This window comes from Callionymus lyra, chromosome 1 (assembly GCF_982586985.1).
Source record: "Callionymus lyra chromosome 1, fCalLyr1.hap1.1, whole genome shotgun sequence".
NCBI lineage: Eukaryota > Metazoa > Chordata > Actinopteri > Syngnathiformes > Callionymidae > Callionymus > Callionymus lyra.
In genome coordinates this window covers 53,351,018-53,375,270 of record NC_141818.1, presented here as the reverse complement: position 1 = coordinate 53,375,270, position 24,253 = coordinate 53,351,018, and the positions used below count along the sequence as shown (strand labels likewise).

Sequence of the window (24,253 nt, the reverse complement as noted above, 5' to 3'; positions counted from 1 at the left end):
GTAGCGACAGCCCCAAAGGGACCACGGTGGCGGCAGCCGTCAGTTTGCCTAAGAGTCGCAGAAACTCCACGTAATGCAACCACATGCCCCTGCAAAAAGAGGGGAAGGACGCGGAGGATGTCGTCCACCCGCTGTGGTGAAGGCCAGGCCTTCATTGAGACTGTATCAAGTGTCATACCGAGAAAAATTGTGCTCTGCGAGGGAACTAGGCAACTCTTTATAGAGTTCACCCTGAGACCTAGTCGAGACACATGGGAAAGAAGGCTTGTCGTGTCCAGGGTCACCCGAGACCGGGACGGAGCACAGATGAGCCAGTCATCTAGGTAAATTCAGGTAAGTTCAGGTCTATTGAAGTAAACCACTCCTCTCTGGAAACAGTGCACAGAACCTCTGCAGGGCTGAGCATGTGGAATTTCAAGACCTTCAGGAACTTGTTGAGTCCCCTCAAGTCGAGGATAGGGCGGAGTCCGCCATCTTTCGTTGTTACCAGAAAGTAAGTGGAGGAGACCCCTCCTGGTTGTAACAGGGGATCTATCTGCTCGATTGCACCCTTGTCCAGGAGGACGGACAACTCCTGGTTGAGGGTTTGGGCTTTTGCCGGGTCACGTATGATGGTCATCTTGACCTGGCCGACGGTTGGGGGCCGGCGTCGGAATTGAAGTTTGTACCCGTTGGTCAAGGTGGAGAGCACCCAAGGGTCCCGGGTGTAAGCAGCCCAATAGCTGAGATGCTGCTGGGAAAAACAGCCGACCCCAATGCCTCAGTCCCGGGTCCCCCGGCCTCGAAAGGCTCTGGGGGTACGATGGACAGTATGTGAGGCCTGAGGTTGTCCAGAGGGCAGCCGCTCAGGGGCTCGAAAAGTCTGTTCCGCCTGCTGAGCAGGCTGTGGACGTGGGCACTGAGACCTGAGGTAGCCTCTGGGGTAAGCCTGTGGATGAGAGCGGCGCTGGGGAGGAGCTGAAGAACCCCTAGGTCTGCCCGGAGGAGGCACACTCCTGCGAAGCCCGGACAGCTGCTGTTGAGTTTGTCTGGCTTGGACAGTACGCTCAAGTGCCTCTAGCGCTGCAGGTCCGAACAGTTCCCCCGGTTCCACTGGAACACTGCGGAGGGTTCTCCTGCATGCCTCTGTCAGAGGTGATTGTGCCAGCTAAACCTGGCGGCGAGCCTGGACGAGAGTGGACATCAACTGCCCCAGCTCTCTAGACATCAGCGCGAATGCCTGCAGGGAAGAGTCACTGAAATTATGGACAGAAGCATCCAGTGGAGTCTCCTGTAGGGATGCTGATAAAGCAAGCATCAGGTGGGACATAGAATTACCTATGCGTCCCATGCGTGCCGCTGCGTCATAGGCTTTGGAGAGCCAGACTTGAAGGCCAGGAAGAAGGATCTCATTTGATTAACCTCCTCTGTTAATTGGTCCACCTTGGAAGCAAGTCCAGACTCTTTTCTAACCTTCTTCCTAGAAGTGGGGCCTCTAGTCTCAGCAGCCTGCCGTTTAGATCGGCGGGATTGAGCTGGAGTCTGCCGCTGGGCTGAGGTCAACGAAACAAGGACCAACAGTTGTTACACCTCAGCAAGGCTGGCAGCCCTTACTCCCCGGGGCATGAAACTGCAGTTCATACAGGGATCTTCTGAAAGACCTTCCCTCAGATGCTCAAGACCAAGGCATGAGGGACACATATCATGGCCATCTTCAGGCTGCAGAGAAGCCATACAGACTGAGCAAGAGTGGCCGCCAAGCATGTTAGTAACGAGCGGAAGGCCACACAGAGAAAAAACAACAAACGCTGGGAGTGGGAGCTAAAACACAGCCTTCACCAACGAGTGTTACACATGAGATAGAAGTAGCACAAATGCTGGGAGAGGGAGCGAAAACACTGCCGTCACCAACAAATGTTAAAAATAACCAAGAGAGTGCAATAGGTTGCACCGGCACTCACTAACGGTAGCTGTATATCAGCGGTATAAATGTCGGGAGAAGGAGCGAAAACACTGCCGTCACCAACAAATGTAAAAAATAACCAAGAGAGTGCGATAGGTTGCACCGGCACTCACTAACTGTAGCTGTATATCAGCGGTATAAATGTCGGGAGAGGGAGCGAACACAATCCCGTCACCGAAATGAATCAAAATACAACCAAAAGCGAGTACAACATGTTGTACTGATATTCAATGATATAAGAAAGTTAGTACTTAGCCAAACGATGACGATCCGCGGAAGTGTCCACGGCGAGCCGCTACAACTTCTCAGCGTCAAAGTTTGTTGCAGCCTCTGGAGGGCAAAAGTTTCGCAGCTCCGCCAGAAGTCGCGAGACTACCAGCAACGCACAAAAGAACTAGTCCTTGAGCTAGCTCTGTGACATGCTACCTGCGCAGTGAGAAGATGAAAAGGAACAGATCCTCTGATGTCACCGGAAGATATACCCTATCCGGGGTCATCAGGGGTCACAGGTGACTTTGTTGGTATTAAACTCGAACAGCGCATGCGCGAGATGGATACGTTCAGTGCTTGAAGCACCGCCTCTGGCGGTCAGTAGGGACGAAATAGAAAAAAGCTTGTCGTCCATCTTGGTTTTTTCTTTACATCCCAAAATGTTTTGACATTTTAACAATAATTTAGACACAAAAACCTCCGACTCAACTGATTTATTGCTGGATTAAATACTTCTTAATATAAAATTCTTAACAAGTTATTAGTTGTTGTTTTTTTTAAGGTTTTTTTTTTTTAGGTACAATTCAAAAAATATATATTTTTGACAAATACATTTAAACAAACATTTGAATGTAATAAATGAAATAAACCAGATGTTTTTTATTTTGCAGGAACATTTATTTGTTGACACGTCGTTACTTAATACATGAAGTTCCGTCTGTTGAAGAAGAAAACATTGTTTACCATGAGATGAAAAAAAACATGTTTAAAACGATTAATGCATTTAAATAGTTATTGTAGATCAATGATGAAACAAATCTAACATTTTTTACTTAGTTTCAAGATAAACACACACACACACACACACAGACGCTCCAATGCCAGTGAAGAGATATAATCTCTCCACCTGGTCCTGGGTCGACCCCTAGGTCTCCTCCCAGCTGGACGCTCCTGGAACACCTCCAAAGAGAGACGCCCAGGGGGCATCCTCAAGAGATGAACCACCTCATTTGACTCCTTTCCACGCGGAGAAGCAGCGGCTCTACTCCGAGTCTCTCCCTCATGACCGAACTTCTCACCCCATCTCTAAGGGTGACGCCCGCCACCCATCGAAGGAAACTCATTTCAGCCACTTGTATCCGAGATCTCGTTCTCTCCCTCATGACCCAAAGCTCATGACGGTAGGCGAGGGTTGGGACAAAGATTGATCGGTAACTAGAGAGCCTTGTCTTCTGGCTCAGCTCTCTCTTACGCACAACAGTGCGGTAGAGCGAATGCAATACCGCCCCTGCTGCACCAATTCACCGACCAATCTCCAATTCCCGAACCCCCTCATGCGAGAACAAGACCCCAAGATACTTCAACTTCTCCACTTGAGGCAAAGGCTCAACCCAGAGCGAACAATCCATCTTTCTCCTGCTGAGAACCATGGCCTCAGATTTAGAGGTGCTGATCCTCATCCCAGCCGCTTCACATTCAGATGCAAACCGATCCAGCGAGAGCTGAAGGTCGCAGCGTGATGAAGCCATGAGAACCAGATCATCTGCACAAAGCAGCGATCGGATCTTCAGGTCACCAAACCGCAAACCTTCCCCGCCAGAGCTGCGCCTCGAAATCCTGTCCATGAAAACCAGAAACAGGAGACAAAGCACATCCCTGACGGAGACCAACTCTCACCGGGAATACATCCGATCTGCATCCAAGGATCCGCACACAACTCCCGCTGCGGGAATACAGTGATTGGAGGGCCTCAGTAGAGCCTCTCACTCCATACTCCCGAAGCACATATATGTATATATGTGTATATATTAATAAACTATCAAACCAAAATGTAAAACATTTACAATTTTGTTTGAGGAACAATGCAGAATATTAGTTAAAATAGACAAAAAAATGTGATCAAGATGAAATAAAATAAAGAGATTTATTTAGAAGATTAAGTGAAAGGATTTAAAAATCAATGATTCAATGAAAATAAATCAACTGAAGCTAAACAAAAAAAAGCAGGTGAAATCAAAGTTCTGACCGTTTATCTTCCGTCTGTGTCGTCTGCAGATTTGAGGAACAGCTCGATGTATCGGTTTCCTGAAATAAATCATGTCATTCAAAGGATCCACGTCAGAGAAGAGTGGAGTCTCACCGAGGTGTTGTCGGTCTCGTCTCATGGCCTCCACAGCCTCCTGGTGGCTGCTGAACCACACATCGGCTTCTCCACTCGGACGTCCGTCTCCTCTGCACTCGATCAGGATCCGGGACAGGACCAGAGGCTGGAAGAACTGAGGAAAGGTGACTGTGAGTCATGTGAGCAGGTTCTTCAGGTTCTTCAGGTTCTTCAGGTTCTTCAGGTTCTGCAGGCTCTGCAGGTTCTGCAGGTTCCTCACCTTCACAATGTCGTTTCCGGACACGTGGAAGGGAAGTCCTCTCATGTGGATGAACTGCTGCGACAGAGGTCCTGAAGGAACAAGAGACCAGTTCAACATTAAGCAGTCCATCCCTCCCCATCTCAGTAGCAGTGACTTCATGAACTTTTTTAATGAAAAAATTGTAACTATCAGAGGAAAGATTCAAGACCCGCTAGATTCTTCTAATACAACCGGTGCAGCTTCACCGGACACAGACACTATGACTGATACATGTTTTGACTCCTTTCTACCAGTGAGTCCTCGACAGCTGTCCCAGGTTGTTTCCTCCTCAAAGTCCACAACATGTCTTCTCGATCCTATTCCCACATGGCTACTTAAAGAACTGTTCCCCTTACTTAGCACTTTCATACTTGACATTATTAACTTGTCAATGACATCATGTGCCTCAGATTTTTAAAGTTGCAGTAATTAAACCTCTGCTTAAAAAACCCACTCTCGATCCAGAGGTCCTCACTAACTATAGGCCTATCTCTAATCTTGTCTTCATTTCAAAAGTTCTGGAGAAAGTGGTAACAAGTCAGCTCTGTGATTATCTCCAGGACAATGATCAATTTGAGGTGTTTCAGTCTGGTTTTAGGGAACACCACAGCACAGAGACCGCCCTGGTAAAAGTAAGTAACGACCTACTGATGGCCTCTGATCAGGGCCATGTTTCAGTTCTTGTTCTTCTAGATCTCAGTGCTGCATTTGACACGGTCGACCACCAAATCCTTCTACAGAGGCTAGAAAACCATATAGGCATTTGTGGAACTGCTCTAAACTGGTTTAAATCTTAGAACGCACTATGTACATGTCAACCACCTCTCATCGACACACACCAAGGTCAGCTATGGTGTCCCACAAGGTTCTGTTCTTGGTCCAATACTATTCACAATCTATATGCTCCCACTAGGGGACTAGATTAGAAGACACTCTATAAACTTTTTACTGTTATGCTGATGACACCCAACTCTACTTGTCCATGAAGCCAGATGAAAGAAATCTGCTAACACAATTACAGTCCTGTATCACAGATATCAAGTCATGGATGACCAAAAACTTCCTACTACTGAACTCGGAAAAGACTGAGGTTTTACTAGTTGGTCCGCAACATCTCAGACAATCTTTAACTAATGATCTAGCTTTACAAAATGGACTTGCTCCTGCTACTAGCACCACTGTAAAGAATCTGGGTGTATGCTTTGACGAGGACTTATAATTTAACTCACACATAAAACAAATCTCACGGACTGCTTACTTCCACCTTCGTAACATTTAAAAAAATCAGGCACTTCCTTCCTTTAGATGCTGCTCAGAAGCTCATCCATGCTTTTGTAACTTCCAGGCTGGACTATTGTAACTCTCTTCTGTCAGGATGTTCTAAAAAGTCTCTCAGAATCTTCAGCTCATTCATCTGCAGCTCGTGTCCTGACTAAGACTAAGAGGCGCAAACACACCTGTGCTGTCTTCCCTACATTGGCTTCCTGTAGAATTTAGAATACAACTTAAAATCCTTCTCCTAACCTATAAAGCCTTACATGGTCTAGCACCAACATACATTAAAGACTTAACCCAAACTTACCAACCCTCTAGGACCTTACGATCCTTAAACTCTGATCTATTAGTTATACCACAAATCTCTAAATGTAGATTTGGAGCCAGGGCCTTCAGTTTTCAAGCCCCTCTGCTGTGGAACCAACTACCGGCTTCAGTCCGGAGGACAGACACCCTCTCTATGTTTAAAAACAATCTTAAAACCTTCCTTTTTTTCGATAAAGCCTATAACTAACTTAACTGTTTATCTTTAGCTGCTATAACTAACTTAACTGTTTATTTACTGTTTATGAGAATGCTGGAGAAGTTTTAGACACCGAGCTCTGTATATCTTTCTTTTCTGCATTACATTCATCACCTGTGCAGTTTAAACCCACACCTTTTTATTTCTCTCCCGGAGCCCCAGGGATCCAACTCCAGAGCTGCTGCTGATCCAGGATCTTCACCACGTCATCAGATCCCGAGGTCTCTCCAGCACCTCCATGGACTCTCCTACACTCTCCTCTTTTTTTTCAGACTATAATTTCCCTCACTCCTCTCCTTATCCATCTGTCTACCCCCCCATCCTTCCTCCCAGCCGGTCAAAGCGGCAGGCCGTCAACAATGAGTCTGGTTCCGCTCGAGGTTTCTGCTTCTAAAAGGAAGTTTTTCCTCGCCATAGCTCACTGTACAGTGTTTCGCTTCTTGCTCTTTGTTTAATTGCTAGGATCTATTTTTCATTAATCAACTATAGTCTTATTTCAACTGTATAGTGTCTTGAGATAACTTTGTTATGATGAGACACTTTAAATAAAATTGAATTGAACATGGAAGGTTCTAGAAGATTGGATGTCCTCACCGCTCCTGGAGCTCCTCTGAGGGAGCTTCTCTCTGGGCAAGGACTTCGAGGTCCGCCTGCTGGACAGCAGCTCCTCCACGTTGCTGGGAAACACGTCGATGTATCTAAAGAAGCAGGAAAGTTAATCTTCCGTCAGACACACAAGGCTTCATCTCCACCTGCTGCCGATGTAGCTTTTGTCCCTCTTCAGTGCTTCGTCGGCTTCTTCCTGCGTGGAGAACCGGACGAAACCTGTCCCAGAACACTGACCCTTATTGTTCAGGACTATGGAGATGCCGTCCTGGTTTATCTGCAGACCTGGAGGACATGTTTGGTCAGTGGATGAAGAGTTATGAAACCTATTGAAGCCTCACGAAGCCTCACGACTTTAGGAGACTTTATCCACTCATGTAATATTGAGTAATATAAAGAGAGAAGAAGATTTTTAGAAGAACAAAAGAGAGTCACCTTTGAAGAATAAGTTGACTTCGTCCTCCGTGCAGGAGCGAGGAAGCCCTCGGACTCGGACCACTCGGGTGTCAGCACAACTTTGCATAAGCTCTTCGGCCTGCTGGTTGGTCAGCTCGTACACTGAACGAGACATCACGAAACATTAGGACCACAAACATGAATCAGTTAGAGGGAAGGACTACCTTCCAAGTATCGATTGTCCAGATTGCACATGTGTTTCTCCAGTGCTCTCCTCACGTCGTTTGACTGCTCCAGCTCCACGAAGGCTCGACCCGACGGCCTGCCGTCAGCATTTGGTATCAGGTGGATCCCAGACTCCCCGTTACTGACGTTGCAGTCTACATGGAGTGTCATGGGTTTAATGGTTGCTGTTCAGGACCAGACGTCAAGACTCTCACCAGAGAAGAACTGGAGCAGGTCTGCAGACGTGGACGTCCACGGGATACCTTTGACCTGCACCACGAACACGTCCTTCTTCTCCGGCTCGTCCTCATTGACCTGCGACGACGGGAACGTTTTTTCTTCGAGCACCTGCAGGAGGAACATCCTGGGTTTGTATTCAATGATACATGTTTTAGTTAGAGTACAACTTGACAAGTATTTAAGTACACAAATAATACTTGAATTAAGACAAGAGTTTATCAGAATATTGATTGAATATCATTTGAAATGTTGTTTTATGATTTTTTTTTTTTAAATAATAGAGTTTAGGGTTTTATATATATATATATATATATATATATAGTATATAGTATATATATAAAACATGTCCCATCATTTATAATTATTTATTGTATACATCAAGCATTTCTTAAACGGACACTTCGTTGTTATGACCACGCGTCTTGCCGGCTCAGTATATCCACAGAAGTAATACTAACTTATGATCTAGTCAAACACTAGTGATCCAGTGAAGTAATACTAACTTATGATCTAGTCAAACACTAGTGATCCAGTGAAGTAATACTAACTTATGATCTAGTCAAACACTAGTGATCCAGTGAAGTAATACTAACTTCTGATCTAGTCAAACACTAGTGATCCAGTGAAGTAATACTAACTTCTGATCTAGTCAAACACTAGTGATCCAGTGAAGTAATACTAACTTCTGATCTAGTCAAACACTAGTGATCCAGTGAAGTAATACTAACTTCTGATCTAGTCAAACACTAGTGATCCAGTGAAGTAATACTAACTTATGATCTAGTCAAACACTAGTGATCCAGTGAAGTAATACTAACTTCTGATCTAGTCAAACACTAGTGATCCAGTGAAGTAATACTAACTTCTGATCTAGTCAAACACTAGTGATCCAGTGAAGTAATACTAACTTCTGATCTAGTCAAACACTAGTGATCCAGTGAAGTAATACTAACTTATGATCTAGTCAAACACTAGTGATCCAGTGAAGTAATACTAACTTCTGATCTAGTCAAACACTAGTGATCCAGTGAAGTAATACTAACTTATGATCTAGTCAAACACTAGTGATCCAGTGAAGTAATACTAACTTATGATCTAATCAAACACTAGTGATCCAGTGAAGTAATACTAACTTATGATCTAGTCAAACACTAGTGATCCACAGAAGTAATACTAACTTCTGATCTAGTCAAACACTAGTGATCCAGTGAAGTAATACTAACTTATGATCTAGTCAAACACTAGGGATCCAGTGAAGTAATACTAACTTATGATCTAGTCAAACACTAGTGATCCAGTGAAGTAATACTAACTTATGATCTAGTCAAACACTAGTGATCCAGTGAAGTAATACTAACTTATGATCTAGTCAAACACTAGTGATCCAGTGAAGTAATACTAACTTCTGATCTAGTCAAACACTAGTGATCCACAGAAGTAATACTAACTTCTGATCTAGTCAAACACTAGTGATCCAGTGAAGTAATACTAACTTATGATCTAGTCAAACACTAGTGATCCAGTGAAGTAATACTAACTTCTGATCTAGTCAAACACTAGTGATCCAGTGAAGTAATACTAACTTCTGATCTAGTCAAACACTAGTGATCCACAGAAGTAATACTAACTTCTGATCTAGTCAAACACTAGTGATCCACAGAAGTAATACTAACTTCTGATCTAGTCAAACACTAGTGATCCAGTGAAGTAATACTAACTTATGATCTAGTCAAACACTAGTGATCCAGTGAAGTAATACTAACTCATGATCTAGTCAAACACTAGTGATCCAGTCACTCGTCTCTTTCAACCTCCTTTGTTAAAGCAACATATTGTAAGAACTTTTCATCTCGTCTCAGTTGTTTTCTTATAAGATCGTGAACTTCCAAACAAACCTGTCCGTCTTCACCGTATGCTAACGAGCTAAGTTGTTAGCGTCATTTATAAAGTGTTATGTGTGCGTCTTCACCGTATGCTAACGAGCTAAGTTGTTAGCGTCATTTATAAAGTGTTATGTGTGTGTGTACAAGGAGGTGGATTTATTATTGATTTGGTGATATCACGACGCGCCGGCGGCTCCTCTCTGATGTCGCTCGGTTGCGCAGGAAACCGATTCAAGTCCCGCGAGACTGAGCGTTAGAAGAGATATTTTTCTACCATCATGTCGACACCGAAGCGCTGAAATAAACGAAAGGGAAATATCTCATCGTTTCTTTCTCTTAACTCCCGGACCTTCACTACAGTACTCCAAACCGTTCAGGCTTTTCCTTGATTTTCTGGAACTCCTGTTGTGTTATCAGTTTTATCTTGCCCTTTAAAGTATATACTTTTTTGAATATTGTTTTGATTGTTTAAGCCAGGGGGGGGCAAACTCGGTCCTCAAGGGCCGCAGTGGGTGCAGGTTTTTGTTCCAACCATTCAAGGACACATTTTGACCAATCAGGTGTGTTAGGAGTGTAATCAGTTGATTGTCAGTCTGGTGTTGCTTGTTTTAGCCGAAACCTCATTGGTTAAAATGTGCATGCTGGATCGGTTGGAACAAAAACCTGCACCCACTGCGGCCCTTGAGGACCGAGTTTGCCCACCCCTGGTTTAAGCGCTTTGTGACCCTTGTCTGGAAAAGCGCTATACAAATAAAAATGACTTACTTACTTATTAATATCGAATATCACACTTATTTCCAATATTGTGCAGCTCTAAGAGAATTCAACAATTTGTATAAGAAAAGATCAGCACTGTATCTATTTTTTCTTCATTTCTTTAAATTTGATTAAAATTTGGTCATTTTATGGTTTATATTTCAATAAACCATCTGTACAATCTAATCGTTTGATAAACTCCATATACAAATATTGTCTCAAATTAAATATAAAAGTATTATTTGTGTATTTTACGCATTCAACTATTTCATTATTGAAAGATTTGTTCATATTTAGTATTTTGAATTATTTTTTAGGTGAGTTTGATATTCTAATTCCAATATTTAAAAGACAATTCAATAGTTTAATGTATAGACTTTTAAATACAATACAAAACATTGTTGTGTTTTTTTTTTAAGTATCAAACTCGCGCGTCTACGTCGTCACGTGATCGTTTGTGTGTCGAATGATTGGCTGAAAGTACGATCGTGTAGCATTTATTTATTACATTTAAATGAATTAAAATAAACTTCATTTAGATTTATTTTTTTTATTTGTAATTACGATATTAAACTCTGTATGAAAAATACTCAATTTCTTAAATTATTTTTTTTACCTAAAGGAATTCAACCTTTTAATAGGAACATTTTTGAATCCGCTTATTCAAGAAAAACTAATTCAACCTACATTATGTTTTTATTAGAATTTTTAAAAAAATAGAATTCAGCGCTTTAAAAAAAAAAAACCCGACATTTGCATAAAATAACTTTAAAGATTGTATAATTTTAAATTCAATCTTTCAATACTCTGATGACACAGACGTACCTATTTGTGGTAAAGATAGACACATAATTAATACTTGTAATTAAACAGACATTTGATTTATTCTCAAACAGAGAATAAATATTAAATCATAATTTAAAACATTTTAAAACAGATTCAAAGAGTTTCCTGTGAGATGCTAACCGTGGTGCAGAACCGGTCTTGACTTGTGAAGATGGACCAGGGCCGGAGGTTCTGAACAGATCCCGGGCGACTGGACGAGGGCCATGAAGGTCGTTGCAGGAACACGCACAAGGTTCTGGTTCTGGTCGCTGTCAAAGGTCCAAAACACCGACGCAGCAACAACGACATTGACTTCCCGGCTACAGACATGTTAGCATGTAGCTTCACAACAACCACGCGAGCTTTGACTTGTAACTTATAAACGAACCAACACTTGGTTCCGGAACCAGTGACGAGTTAAATCCATTAAAATAAAGAAGAAAATAAAGAAGAACGTGAGAGCATGAGTACGTGCGTCTCACGTGCGTCAGTCAAGGGCAGAGTCTGTACAGATCCTACAGTATCGCGTCTGCGCATGTGCGGTGACGTCGCAAACTTGATGACGTCACTACGGTTCTCTCACAGTGAAACAAGGAAAAGCTCAAATCAAAGTGTCTTGAGATGTTTCTTGAAGGAGTCAGTAGATCATCAAACACAGATGTTTCTTGAAGGAGTCAGTAGATCATCAAACACAGAGATGTTTCTTGAAGGAGTCAGTAGATCATCAAACACAGATGTTTCTTGAAGGAGTCAGTAGATCATCAAACACAGATGTTTCTTGAAGGAGTCAGTAGATCATCAAACACAGATGTTTCTTGAAGGAGTCAGTAGATCATCAAACACAGATGTTTCTTGAAGGAGTCAGTAGATCATCAAACACAGATGTTTCTTGAAGGAGTCAGTAGATCATCAAACACAGAGATGGTTCCAAAGCTTGTCAACAGTCCGGAAGGATTTCTCTCCTCTGGTCCTGAAGTTCAGGAACCATCAGTAGATTCTGATCCACAGACCTCAGAGCCCGAGCTGGGGTGTAAGTCTGGATCAGATCACTGATGGAAGGTCTGACCATGAATAGATCTGAAAGTAAGAACCAGAATTTTAAAATGATCCTGAAAGAAACTGGCAGCCAGTGAAGAGTTTGAAGGAGAAATGTGAGTTCTTCTACTAGAGCTGCTCAGAATTCTGGCTGCAGAGTTTTGTATGAACTGCAGGCGAGACACATCCTTCTGGTTAAGACATGAAAATAAACTGTTAAAATCGTGTAAACGACACGAACACATGGATTATAAGATCCAGATCATGTTGTGACATCATTTTCCCAAGTTTAGAGATTTTTCTCAGTTGAAGGAAACAGTTTCTGCTGCTAATGGTAAAAAACTGTGGTTAGCTTAAATACGAGCAAAAAATATTCATAATTTTATTCACTTTTTTTTATTATATTCTCTATATTTTCTTTCACTGATGCAACACAAGTCACATCAGGAGGAGGAAAAAAAAAACTACAACAAAATTAGTTACAGAATTTATTATAAAACTTTTCCATTATAAAGTGTCAAACAAACGAAGAACATTCCAGGACATGCTAAAACCACATAAATAAGAGACAAACGTGTGCAATGTGCCGACCTGGACCAAAAAAAAAGAAAGAAAAAGAAGCTGTCGTTTTTTTTTTATTCAGAAAAAAAAATGATCCAGGAAACGAAAAAGAAGTGAGAGGAGGAACAGAAATAAAAGGTTTAACTTCCCTTTCTGACACTTTTTCACTAAACAAGGCAGAGACGTGTGTGTGTGTGTGTGTGTGTGTGTGTGTGTAGGGACACACAACATTGGCAACACAATAACACACACATCCCTTCCATAAATAAACCTTTCACAGGTGATCAAGAGCAATGACGGTACATTCATGTTATTTACAGCTGCTGAGTTGGCGAGTTCTGGACGGAAACACTCGAGTCGTCCGGCGGTCCGGAGTGATGTCATCAACACGCGCCGCTTCATATCGGTCGACCCTGTTCTTCAGTTCGACCAGAAGCCTTTAATAAACGTTAAAAATAGCATCTTTGGGGTAAAAAAAAACAAAAAAACATCAAATATGTATGGCTTTGGAAAAACTCAAACTAAAAACAGCAAGTTTGGATGAAAAAGTCAAATTTATGATAATCTTTCTAATTTTAAAAGACAACAATGTTTTAGAAACAGTTTTTTTTCCTGATATTTAAGTGATGAATTGGCACAACTGAGGATTCAAACCAGCGACAGATCAAGAACATTATTGAGTTTTATGAGGAACAAGAACCAGATCAGTTTGGATTAAATGCTTTTAAACGTCCTTTGGTTTTAAATCTTACGAGTCATAAATGACAGAAATATAAAAAACTAAACAAAAAATACCTTAATATAAATCTATATAACGACACAAAAAAAATGTTAGACGAATAAATATTTGTTTTTCATCGTGTAAAGAGCCCTTGGGTGACTTTTGATGTCACTTCCTCCTCAAGTCATGTGACCAATTTATTTTCAGCTCGACACATTATTTCATCTCGTTTTAATGTGAAGTTTGTGGAGCGAACAAGAGACAAACGTTCATGGATCGATATAAAAAGAACTTCCTGTCTTAGCCGTCAGTGAAGTTGAGCAAAGGCACAGGTCGTCCAGAAGATTTTGGCGGGAATACTTTGTGCTCGTCAGCTAAGGTCGCGACGCTAAGCTTGCCGACGTTAAGGTCGTTGATATGAAGGTCATTTAGGTGAAGGTCATTAATATGAAGGTCGTCGATAAGAACATCTTTGATGTAAAGGTTGTTGATATGAAGGTCATTTAGGTGAAGGTCATTAATGTGAAGGTCGCTGATAAGAACATCTTTGATGTAAAGGTCGTTCATATGAAGGTCATTTAGGTGAAGGTCTTTAATGTGAAGGTCGTCGATAAGAACATCGTTGATGTAAAGGTCGTTGATAAGAAGGAGTTGATATGAAGGTCATTAAGGTGAAGGCCATTAATGGGAAGGTCGTCGATAAGAACATCTTTGATGTAAAGGTCGTTGATGTGTAGGTCATCAATAAGAAGGTCTTTATGTAAAGGTCGTTGACATGAAGGTCGTTGGCGTAAAGGTCGTTGATGCCCAGGTCGTGGATATAAAGGAGTTGCTGTGAAGGTAATTTTGGTGAAGGTCTTTCATGTGAAGGTCGTCGATAAGAACATTTTTGATGTAAAGGTCGTCAACGTTAAGCTCGTCGACGTTAAGGTTGTGGATATGAAGGAGTTGATATGAAGGTCATTTAGGTGAAGGTCATTAATGTGAAGGTCGTCGATAAGAACATCTTTGATGTAAATGTCGTTGATAAGAAGGAGTTGATATGGAGGTCGTTAAGGTGAAGGTCGTCAATGTGAAGGTCATCGATAAGAAGGTCTTTATGTAAAGATCATTGATGTGTAGGTCATCGATAAGAAGGTCTTGATGTAAAGGTCGTTGACATGAAGGTCGTTGACATAAAGGTTGTTGATGCCCAGGTCGTAGATATAAAGGCGTTAATGTGAAGGTCATTAATGTTAGGGTCACTGACGTGAAGGTCGTTGACGTGAATGTCATTTATGTGAAGGTCGTTGACGTGAATGTTGTTAATAAGAAGGTCATTGATAAGGATTTTATGTGAAGGTCGTTAATGTAAAGGTCACTGACGTGAAGGTCATTGACGAGAACGTCATTAATGTGAAGGTCGTTGACTTGAATATTGTTAATAAGAAGGTCATTGATAAGAAGGTGTTGATTTTAAGGTCGTTAATGTAAAGGTCACTGACGTGATGGTCTTTAATGTAAAGGTCACTGACGTGAAGGTCATAGATGTGAACATTATTAATGTGAAGGTCGTTGACGTGAATATTGTTAATAAGAAGGTCATGGATAAGAAGGTTATGGATAAGAAGGAGTTGACGTGATGGTCATTAAGGTAAAGGTCATTGTAATGTGAAGTTTGATAAGAACATCTTAGGTCGTTGATAAGAAGGAGTTGATATAAAGGTCATTAATGTGAAGGTTGTCGATGAGAACATCTTTGATGAAAGGTCGTCGTCGCGAAGGTCGTTGACGTTAAGGTCGTCGACGTTAAGGCCTTTGATAAGAAGGAGTTGATATGATGGTCATCAATAAGAAGGTCTTGATGTAAAGGTCGTTGACATGAAGGTCGTTGACGTAAAGGTCGTTGATGCCCAGGTCGTAGATATAGATAGTTAGATAAGGAGTTTATGTGAAGGTCATTAATGTGAAGGTCGTTGACGTGAATATTGTTATTAAGAAGGTCATGGATAAGAAGGAGTTGATGTGAAGGTCGTTAATGTAAAGGTCATTGACGTGAAGATCGTTGCTATGAAGGCGGACGAGAAAACAAAAGTAAAAAAGCCAGACATTGAAGGAGCAGCTAGAAGAAGTCTTTGGACACTTCCTGTCGTGGCTCAGCGAGAGACCACCGAGCTGATGGAGTTGTACGACGTCCCGCCGTTACAGGCGGGCGGGTAGCTGGCCGCCGCAACCGCCTCCATGTTGACCCTGAACACCGGAGACACTTTGAGGAGGAAGTCCGCCGCATCCCGGCGCCCGAGCTCCCTCAGTCTGCTCAGCAGGACCCCCACGGTGCTGCCTGCCCGCCCGCTCCACTCCTGCAGCACGGCCGCAGTCGGGCTGGGCTGCAGTGCCCCCGCCGGACCCAATGAGTCTATCTCCGACGTACCGTTGGGGGTGCCCGGGCAGTGCTTGGCCACCAGCTCGGTCAGACCCAGGTTCATGGCCAGAAGGCACCAGTCCTTGCCCAGGGCGTCGGGCGGGTCCAGCATCCGACAGAGTTTGCGGCGGGCCAGCAGGGGGACGTCAGAGATGTGGACGTTGGTTCCAAGAATGCCTTGCTGGTAGACCTCGGCACAGCCAAACGTCAGGATGCTGCTGAAGCTCTCGCGGTATCCGCCCATGGTGTTGGTGAGCGAGGTCTCTCGCTGGGCCTGGGCGCGCAGGAAGTCCTTGGGCTGGTAGACCATGACGGGGGCGTGGCGCTCCCGCAGCTGTTGCGGGCTCAGGTGGTACTTGGCGGTCAGCAGCCCGGGCAGCGTGGACGCCAGCAGGTTCTCCGTGATGCTGCAGACGGTATCCAGCAGGGTGTAGCATTTGGCCCGCTCCGAGTCATGGCCCCGCACCTGGATCTCCACGCCCTGGCCGTGGTTGACCAGCAGCACCATGGCCTCGACCCCCGCCTGGCTGACTTTGGCGCCGTTGGTCCACAGGTGGATGTCCCCGTCCAGTTCCTCGCCCGCCTCGTCCTCGGGCTTCTGCTGGTGGCTCCAGCGACACAGGTTGACCTGCAGCTTGTGGAACAGGCCGCAGGGGAAGGGGGTGAGGTGCTCGGCCGGGACCAGGCGGACCCCCCCGTAGATGAGCGACTCGTCCTCGTCCTCCTCGTCGTCCGTCCAGGAGCGGTGCAGCCCGCCCGTCTTGATGAGCGCCGGCACGTCCACCATGGCGGGGTTGGTGAGGTCACGGGCGCACACGTCCATGGCGTCCAGGATCTGCAGCAGCTCGTCCACGTCGCTCTCGGGCGCCAGTGACTGGACCTCCTCCAGCCTGTAGCGCCCCCTGTAGTGGTGGATGGCCTTGGGCGTCTCGATGGACAGCAGGCGACTGAGGATGTTGCTGCAGAGCCAGCGCGGCTCCAGCAGAACCACGTCCTGGACCGTCTCGCTCTGCATGATGTTGATCTGCAGGGAGCAGACGTCAGACTCGACCAGTCGCACCAGAGTGGTCCACCCACCTCGCCCATGCTGTGCAGCTGCAGCGCCAGAACTCGCAGGTGGTCCTGGCTGACCAGAGGGTTGATGTTCTCCTGGACGTCACTCACAAACTGTTGCCACGACGTCAGCTGGTTCGGTCCGCTCAGTTTCCTCCAGGCCGGCAGCGCCGCCAGGAGCCGCTCGGACAGCGTCGTCATCGGGTCACAGCCCTGAGAGGAGACGACGTTGAATCAGACATTTTATACATTTGAACTTTATATTGAAATGTTTTATTATTTGTGTGTGTGTGTGTGCGTGCGTGTGTGTGTGTCTCACAGCGATGATGTGTGTGTGTGTGTGTGCGTGCGTGCGTGCGTGTGTGTGTGTGTGTGTCTCACAGCGATGATGTGTGTGTGTGTGTGCGCGTGCGTGCGTGCGTCTCACAGCGATGATGTGTGTGTGTGTGTGTGTGTGCGTGCGTGCGTGTGTGTGTGTGCGTGTGTGTGTGTGCGCGTGCGTGCGTGTGTGTGTGTGTGTCTCACAGCGATGATGTGTGTGTGTGTGTGTGCGCGTGCGTGCGTGTGTCTCACAGCGATGATGTGTGTGTGTGCGTGCGTGCGTGTGCGTGTGTCTCACAGCGATGATGTGTGTGTGTGCGTGCGTGCGTGCGTGCGTGTGTATGTCTCACAGCGATGATGTGTGTGTGTGCGTGCGTGCGTGCGTGCGTGTGTATGTCTCACAGCGATGATGTGTGTGTGTGCGTGCGTGCGTGCGTGTGCGTGTGTCTCACAGCGATGATGTGTGTGTGTGCGTGCGTGCGTGCGTGCGTGTGTATGTCTCACAGCGATGATGTGTGTGTGTGTGTGTGCGTGCGTGTGCATGTGCGTGTGTGTGTGTGTGTGTGTGTCTCACAGCGATGATTTGTGTGTGCGTGTGCGTGTGCGCGTGCGTGTGCGCGTGCGTGCGTGTGTCTCACAGCGATGATGTGTGTGTGTGCGTGCGTGCGTGCGTGTGCGTGTGTCTCACAGCGATGATGTGTGTGTGTGTGTGTGTGTGCGTGCGTGCGTGTGTATGTCTCACAGCGATGATGTGTGTGTGTGTGTGTGCGTGTGTGCGTGCGTGCGTGCGTGTGCATGTGCGTGTGTGTGTGTGTGTCTCACAGCGATGATGTGTGTGTGCGTGTGCGTGTGCGTGTGCGTGTGTGTCTCACAGCGATGATGTGTGTGTGTGTGTGTGTGTGTGTGTGTGTGTGTGTCTCACAGCGATGATGTGTGAGCGTAGCTCCTGCAGGTGACTCCTCAGCAGCTTGAGATCTTTGGAGTTGGAGGCTCCAGCGTCCATCACGAACACTCGGTCACTGAGCGTCAGGTCGTTTCCAAACCTGAGAACACGGCATGAGTCACAACGATCACGCGTGTAGTCGACGACACAGACACAGACCTGCTGCGGACTTCCTTCAGCAGAGCCGACTCCTTGTCGTAGATGAACTCTCCGGAGAAGGAACGAGGAACGTCAGCCAGATCAGCGTGAGTCGCCACGAGAGCGACCGTCAGAGGATCCTGGATACGACCTCCGAACACTGGACACAAGTCCACCAGTGTTTTAGTAACAATTTATATATTAACTAAACTGAGTCTAGCTTCTATCTTTATATATTAACTAAACTGAGTCTATATTCTATCTTTATATATTAACTAAACTGAGTCTAGATTCTATCTTTATATATTAACTAAACTGAGTCTATATTCTATCTTTATATATTAACTAAACTGAGTCTATATTCTATCTTTATATGTTAACTAAACTGAGTCTATATTCTATCTTTATATATTAACTAAACTGAGTCTATATTCTATCTTTATATATTAACTAAACTGAGTCTATATTCTATCTTTATATATTAACTAAACTGAGTCTATATTCTATCTTTATATATTAACTAAACTGAGTCTATATTCTATCTTTATATATTAACTAAACTGAGTCTATATTCTATCTTTATATATTAACTGAACTGAGTCTATATTCTATCTTTATATATTAACTAAACTGAGTCTATATTCTATCTTTATATATTAACTAAACTGAGTCTATATTCTATCTTTATATATTAACTGAACTGAGTCTATATTCTATCTTTATATATCAACTAAACTGAGTCTATATTCTATCTTTATATATTAACTAAACTGAGTCTATATTCTATCTTTATATATTAACTGAACTGAGTCTATATTCTATCGATACAGTGGTATAAAAAAGTTTGGTCACCCCTGTACATTTTCATGATTTTCTTTTATAAATCACTGTTTTTTGGATAAAACATTCCAGTTAAATATCAAAATAAGAGACAAACACAGTGATATTTGAAAAGTGAAATAAAGTTTATATGATTTACAGAAAGTGTGCAAGAATTATTTAAACAAAATTAGGCATGTGCATAAATTTAGGCAGCCTTATATCTTATTGATTTTAATACCTTTAGCACTAATTATTGGAACTCAAAATTGGTTTGGTAACCTCAGTGACCCTTGACCTCCACACACAGGTGAGTCCGATCATGAGAAAGAGTATTTAAGGAGGACCTCAGTGACCCTTGACCTCCACACACAGGTGAGTCCGATCATGAGGTATTTAAGGAGCCAATTGTAGGTGTTTCTCCTCTTTGCATCTTCTCTGAAGAGTGGCAACATGGGAGCCTCAAAACAACTCTCAAATGACCTGAAAACAACGATTGTTCAACATCATGGTTTAGGGGAAGGATATAGAAAGCTATCTCAGAGATTTTAGCTCTCAGTTTCAACTGTGAGGAACATTGTGAGGACATGGAAGACCACAGGCACAGTTCTAGTTAAGGCCCGGAGTGGCAGACCAAGGAACATCTCAGATAAACAGAGGCACAGGTGAGAACAGTCACAGTCAACCCACAGACCAGCTCCAAAGACCTGCAACATCAACTTGCTGCAGATGGTGTCGCTGTGCATCGTTCAACTATTCACTTCACACAAGGAGATGCTTTATGGAAGAGTAATGCGGAAAAAGCCTTTTCTCTGCACACGCCACATACAGGGTCGCTTGAGGTTTGCTAAAGCACATTTGGACAAGCCAGCTTCATTTTGGAATAAGGTGCTGTGGACTGATGAAACTAAAATAGAGTTATTTGGGCATAACCAGGTGCGTTATGCATGGCGGAAAAAGAACACAGCATTCCACGAAAATAACTTGCTGCCTACAGTAAAATTTGGTGGTGGCTCCATCATGCTGTGTGGCCAGTGCAGGGGAACCTTGTTAAGTTGAGGGGCGCATGGATTCCTCTCAATATCAGCAGATTCTGGAGAACAATGTCCAGGAATCAGTAACAAAGTTGAAGTTGCGCTGGGGCTGGATCTTTCAACAAGACAATGATCCTAAACACTGCTCAAAATCTACTAAGGCGTTCATGCAGAGGAACAAGTATAACGTTCTGGAATGATCTCAGTCCCCAGACCTGAATATTATTGAAAAGTTATGGTGTGATTTAAAGCTGGCGGTCCATGAAACCATCGAACCTGACTGAACTGGAGAGGATCTGTAAAGAAGAATGATCCAAAACACCTTCCACCAGATCCTAATTGGAAGCGTCTAGACTCTATGTTTTATCCAAAAACCAGTGATTTATAAAAGAAAATCATGAAAATGTACAGTTTGGTGACCAAACTTTTTCATACAACTGTATATATGCACTAACACACACACACACACACACACACACACAGTATATGTACACAATCTCACGTATACACAAAGACATATTCATACTAGGCACATAAACACACACACACACAGACTAAACCATACTTGTGTACACACACATTTACACACACAACGAACAAGTATCGACCACTGACCGAAGTTCTCCTGCGGCGGAGTCAGGGCCTTCAGCAGGTTGAGCCAGTAGGTGATGTGACTCAGCTGCGTCTCAAACGTCTCCTCCAGGCTGAACAGAACCAGGTGGACGGACGTGGCGTCGTTGGCGGCGAAGTAGTCGTAGGAGCAGGAGTAGACCGGGTTCCCGGAGAACTCCCAGACGCTGAAGTCTCCCACACCTGCGGGGGGGACACAGGGGGAGGTCACACCGGGTCGAGGGGTCAGGGGTCAGGGTCAGAGTCCCACCGTGGATGTTGGCGAGCTGGATGTCGATGGCTCGCGTGGCCTGTTCGTCCGCGGTCGACGCGTTGCTGTGCGTCGGCGAGAAGACCTCCAGGACTCCTTTGGTCAGGCTGGGCTCGAACATCATGCTGCGGCTCCTCACGCTCACGTTCTCGCAGCCGGGGTAGAGGTTGGAGATGCTGGCCGACACTGTGGAGCAGCCAGACATGCCCGCGCCAGAGCGTCACAACTCTACACACCAGAACTACTAGAAAGTCTATCAGGTATTTGTGTAATTCATCTTGAAATACATTTAAAACATGAAATTAAATATTTTTTATATCTAAATATTTATTCTATATTTAGTTTGAAATAAATTATGATCACATTTGTTTGGTTTGTATTTAAAATATCTCAATATTTTCTGATTATTATAATTATTTTCAGTGTAAAAATATGATAAAAAAATTAAACAATTAATATTGTTTGACCAATAAACATATTTATATATATATATATATATATATATATATATATAGTATAAAGTATGTAGTTATAATTTGAGCTTTTTTAAATATTGCTGTGTATTTTACATTTTGAAGCTTTACTTTTGAATTACATTTTTAGATTATTTTATTTTTATACGTTGTGTTTTTTCTTTTTAATATGTGCACTGTACTTTTTACATTTCTTTATTTGTTCAGTTTTTGTATTTAGTTTTCCTTTTTTAAATCTATTTTTATTTGTACAAAATTACTTTTTAAACAAGTGCACTGTATCTTTTAATGTATTCATTTATATTCATTATGTTTTCTTTGTTACAATTTATTTTAAATATTAACTTTGTATGTTTACATTTTTTAAATAACATTCGATTTTTTATAATGTAGTTAATATTTATTTTTTAGGTTTAAAAAAAACAAACAACTTTTAAACATTTTTTAATTCTATTGAATTTTTATTCATATCGTTGTTATAATTTATTTTAATTATGTGGACTTTATATTGATATTTATTTATTTGTTCATGTTTTCAATTTATTTTTGCATATTTTCTGTACTTGAAAAAAAGTGTTTTGACATTTGGTAAATCTTTTTGTACATTTTCTTTTTAAAATGTATTTTATATTATATTTTTATTATCCTGCTGCTGTGACAAAACAATTCTTCAGATAAGTGAATGTTAAATTAAATGTATTTACGACGCGAACAAAGTGAATCTTTTCCAAAACATCTAAACATTGTCTGATATGCATGAATGCATTTTGCTTTCTTAAAAACCAAACTGGTTAAACCTCACACGGTCTTTGCAAACACACGGGGGCGCTGTTGGTCAGAACATCAATGTTAAACACAAAGCGGTGACGCAGCAAAACTGAACTGTTTCTAATGACGTTATAAGGCATTTTATTTAGTGTATATTACTCCCTACAGTGTGTACTTTCTACCTGGATATTAAAAAATGATTTGAAAAAATGCAAAAAAAACAAAAGAAAAAAGAAGCAGATATTTTAAATGTAATTACACACATTTAATTTCCCACATTATGTTCTTATAATAATAATTAAACATCGCTAAAACAAAAATGCCAAAAAAAAGAAGTTATTTTCTGCACATTTAATGCTGTTGCAAGAACTTAAAAATACACACTAAATTGTGTTTTTACTTGTTTTATATAAATTATAGATCATTTTTTATTAATAGTATTAGATTTATTTTATAATGTAATTAATTTGTATTATTTATGTTTTGTTTTTAAACTATATTTTAAACGTTTTTAATTGTCTTGAATTTTTATTGATTTTGTTTTCTTTGTTATAATTTATTTGAAATATGTGAACTGTATATATTGATATATCTTTATTTATTTGTTCATGTTTTGAATTTATTTTTGCATCTTTAAATCAACTATATTTGTTAACAATTTTTTTTTAAATATTTGTACTTTGCGTTTTTAAATGATATCTTCTTATTTCATTTTTTTAATTTTTATATATAAATAAGAGATAAAAGAAAATAATCTGGAAACTCAAATCTGCGCGAATGATAAACTCATGGTAACGTTCTTGATGAAATCGGATGGAATATTTGTAACTGGGACTAGAAACACATTTATTTGTGGTAGTGCTGCACGATATTGGAAATAAGTTCGATATTCGATATTGGTCTCTTGAGCGACATCAGAGAGGAGCTGCCGGCGCGTCGTGATATCACCAAATCAATAATTAATCCACCTCCTTGTACACACACACATAACACTTTATAAATGACGCTAACAACTTAGCTTGTTAGCATTCGGTGAAGACGCACACATAACACTTTATAAATGACGCTAACAACTTAGCTTGTTAGCATACGGTGAAGACGCACACATAACACTTTATAAATGACGCTAACAACTTAGCTCGTTAGCATACGGTGAAGACGGACAGGTTTGTTTGGAAGTTAAGAAAACAACTGAGACGAGATGAAAAGTTCTTACAATATGTTGCTTTAACAAAGGAGGTTGAAAGAGACGAGTGACTGGATCACTAGTGTTTGACTAGATCACAAGTTAGTATTACTTCACTGGATCACTAGTGTTTGACTAGATCATAAGTTAGTATTACTTCACTGGATCACTAGTGTTTGACTAGATCATAAGTTAGTATTACTTCACTGGATCACTAGTGTTTGACTATTAAGAAGGCCAGTTACGTCCTAGGGCGCCCCCTGGATCCTGTGGAGGAAGTGACTGGAGGGAGGATGCGGAGCAAGCTGGGCTCCATGAGGAGGAACTTGTCTCACCCTCTCCAGCACACACTGAGGGCATTGAGGAGCTCCATCAGTGATAGGATGCTCCATCCCCGGTGTGTGAGGGAGAGGTACCGCAGGTCTTTCCTCCCTGCTGCCATCAGACTCCACAATAAGAACTCAGCAAGATAAATATTTAACAGCACCTTTTCTTCTTGTTATTTTTGTAAATATGATTGTGTAAATATTATATAGCGCAGATTTATCTTTTATTCCATTTAGATTTTATTTCTCGTTTTTATTTCTGGGTGTTTCATTTCTCTTGCTGCTGTTAAACCGAATTTCCCCTCGCGGGA

The 24,253-nt window shown here is 42.5% G+C and overlaps 2 protein-coding genes across 2 annotated transcripts in view; both read right to left on the bottom strand.

The window, feature by feature from the left end:
• Positions 1 to 2,806: 2,806 nt before the first annotated feature.
• LOC148090131 (G-rich sequence factor 1-like) lies at positions 2,807 to 11,803 on the bottom strand. The gene is made up of 10 exons (XM_087812805.1): positions 11,425 to 11,803; positions 7,795 to 7,927; positions 7,579 to 7,734; positions 7,394 to 7,516; positions 7,105 to 7,243; positions 6,947 to 7,050; positions 4,534 to 4,604; positions 4,293 to 4,428; positions 4,179 to 4,237; positions 2,807 to 2,870 (listed from the first exon to the last, which is right to left on the bottom strand). The coding sequence occupies exons 1-9, from the start codon at positions 11,611 to 11,613 to the stop codon at positions 4,182 to 4,184; spliced, it is 1,107 nt and encodes a 368-aa protein (XP_087668931.1). The 5' UTR covers positions 11,614 to 11,803; the 3' UTR covers positions 2,807 to 2,870; positions 4,179 to 4,181.
• Positions 11,804 to 12,793: 990 nt separating this feature from the next.
• dapk1 (death-associated protein kinase 1) overlaps positions 12,794 to 24,253 on the bottom strand; it is an 89,967-nt gene continuing 78,507 nt past the window's right edge. The window contains exons 21-26 of the mRNA XM_087812706.1: positions 21,190 to 21,375; positions 20,925 to 21,122; positions 18,478 to 18,616; positions 18,298 to 18,418; positions 17,079 to 17,267; positions 12,794 to 17,025 (exon numbers count right to left, since the gene is read on the bottom strand). Coding sequence (XP_087668832.1) covers positions 15,736 to 17,025; positions 17,079 to 17,267; positions 18,298 to 18,418; positions 18,478 to 18,616; positions 20,925 to 21,122; positions 21,190 to 21,375 — 2,123 coding nt within the window. The 3' untranslated portion in view covers positions 12,794 to 15,735. The remainder of the gene's footprint in view (positions 17,026 to 17,078; positions 17,268 to 18,297; positions 18,419 to 18,477; positions 18,617 to 20,924; positions 21,123 to 21,189; positions 21,376 to 24,253) is intronic.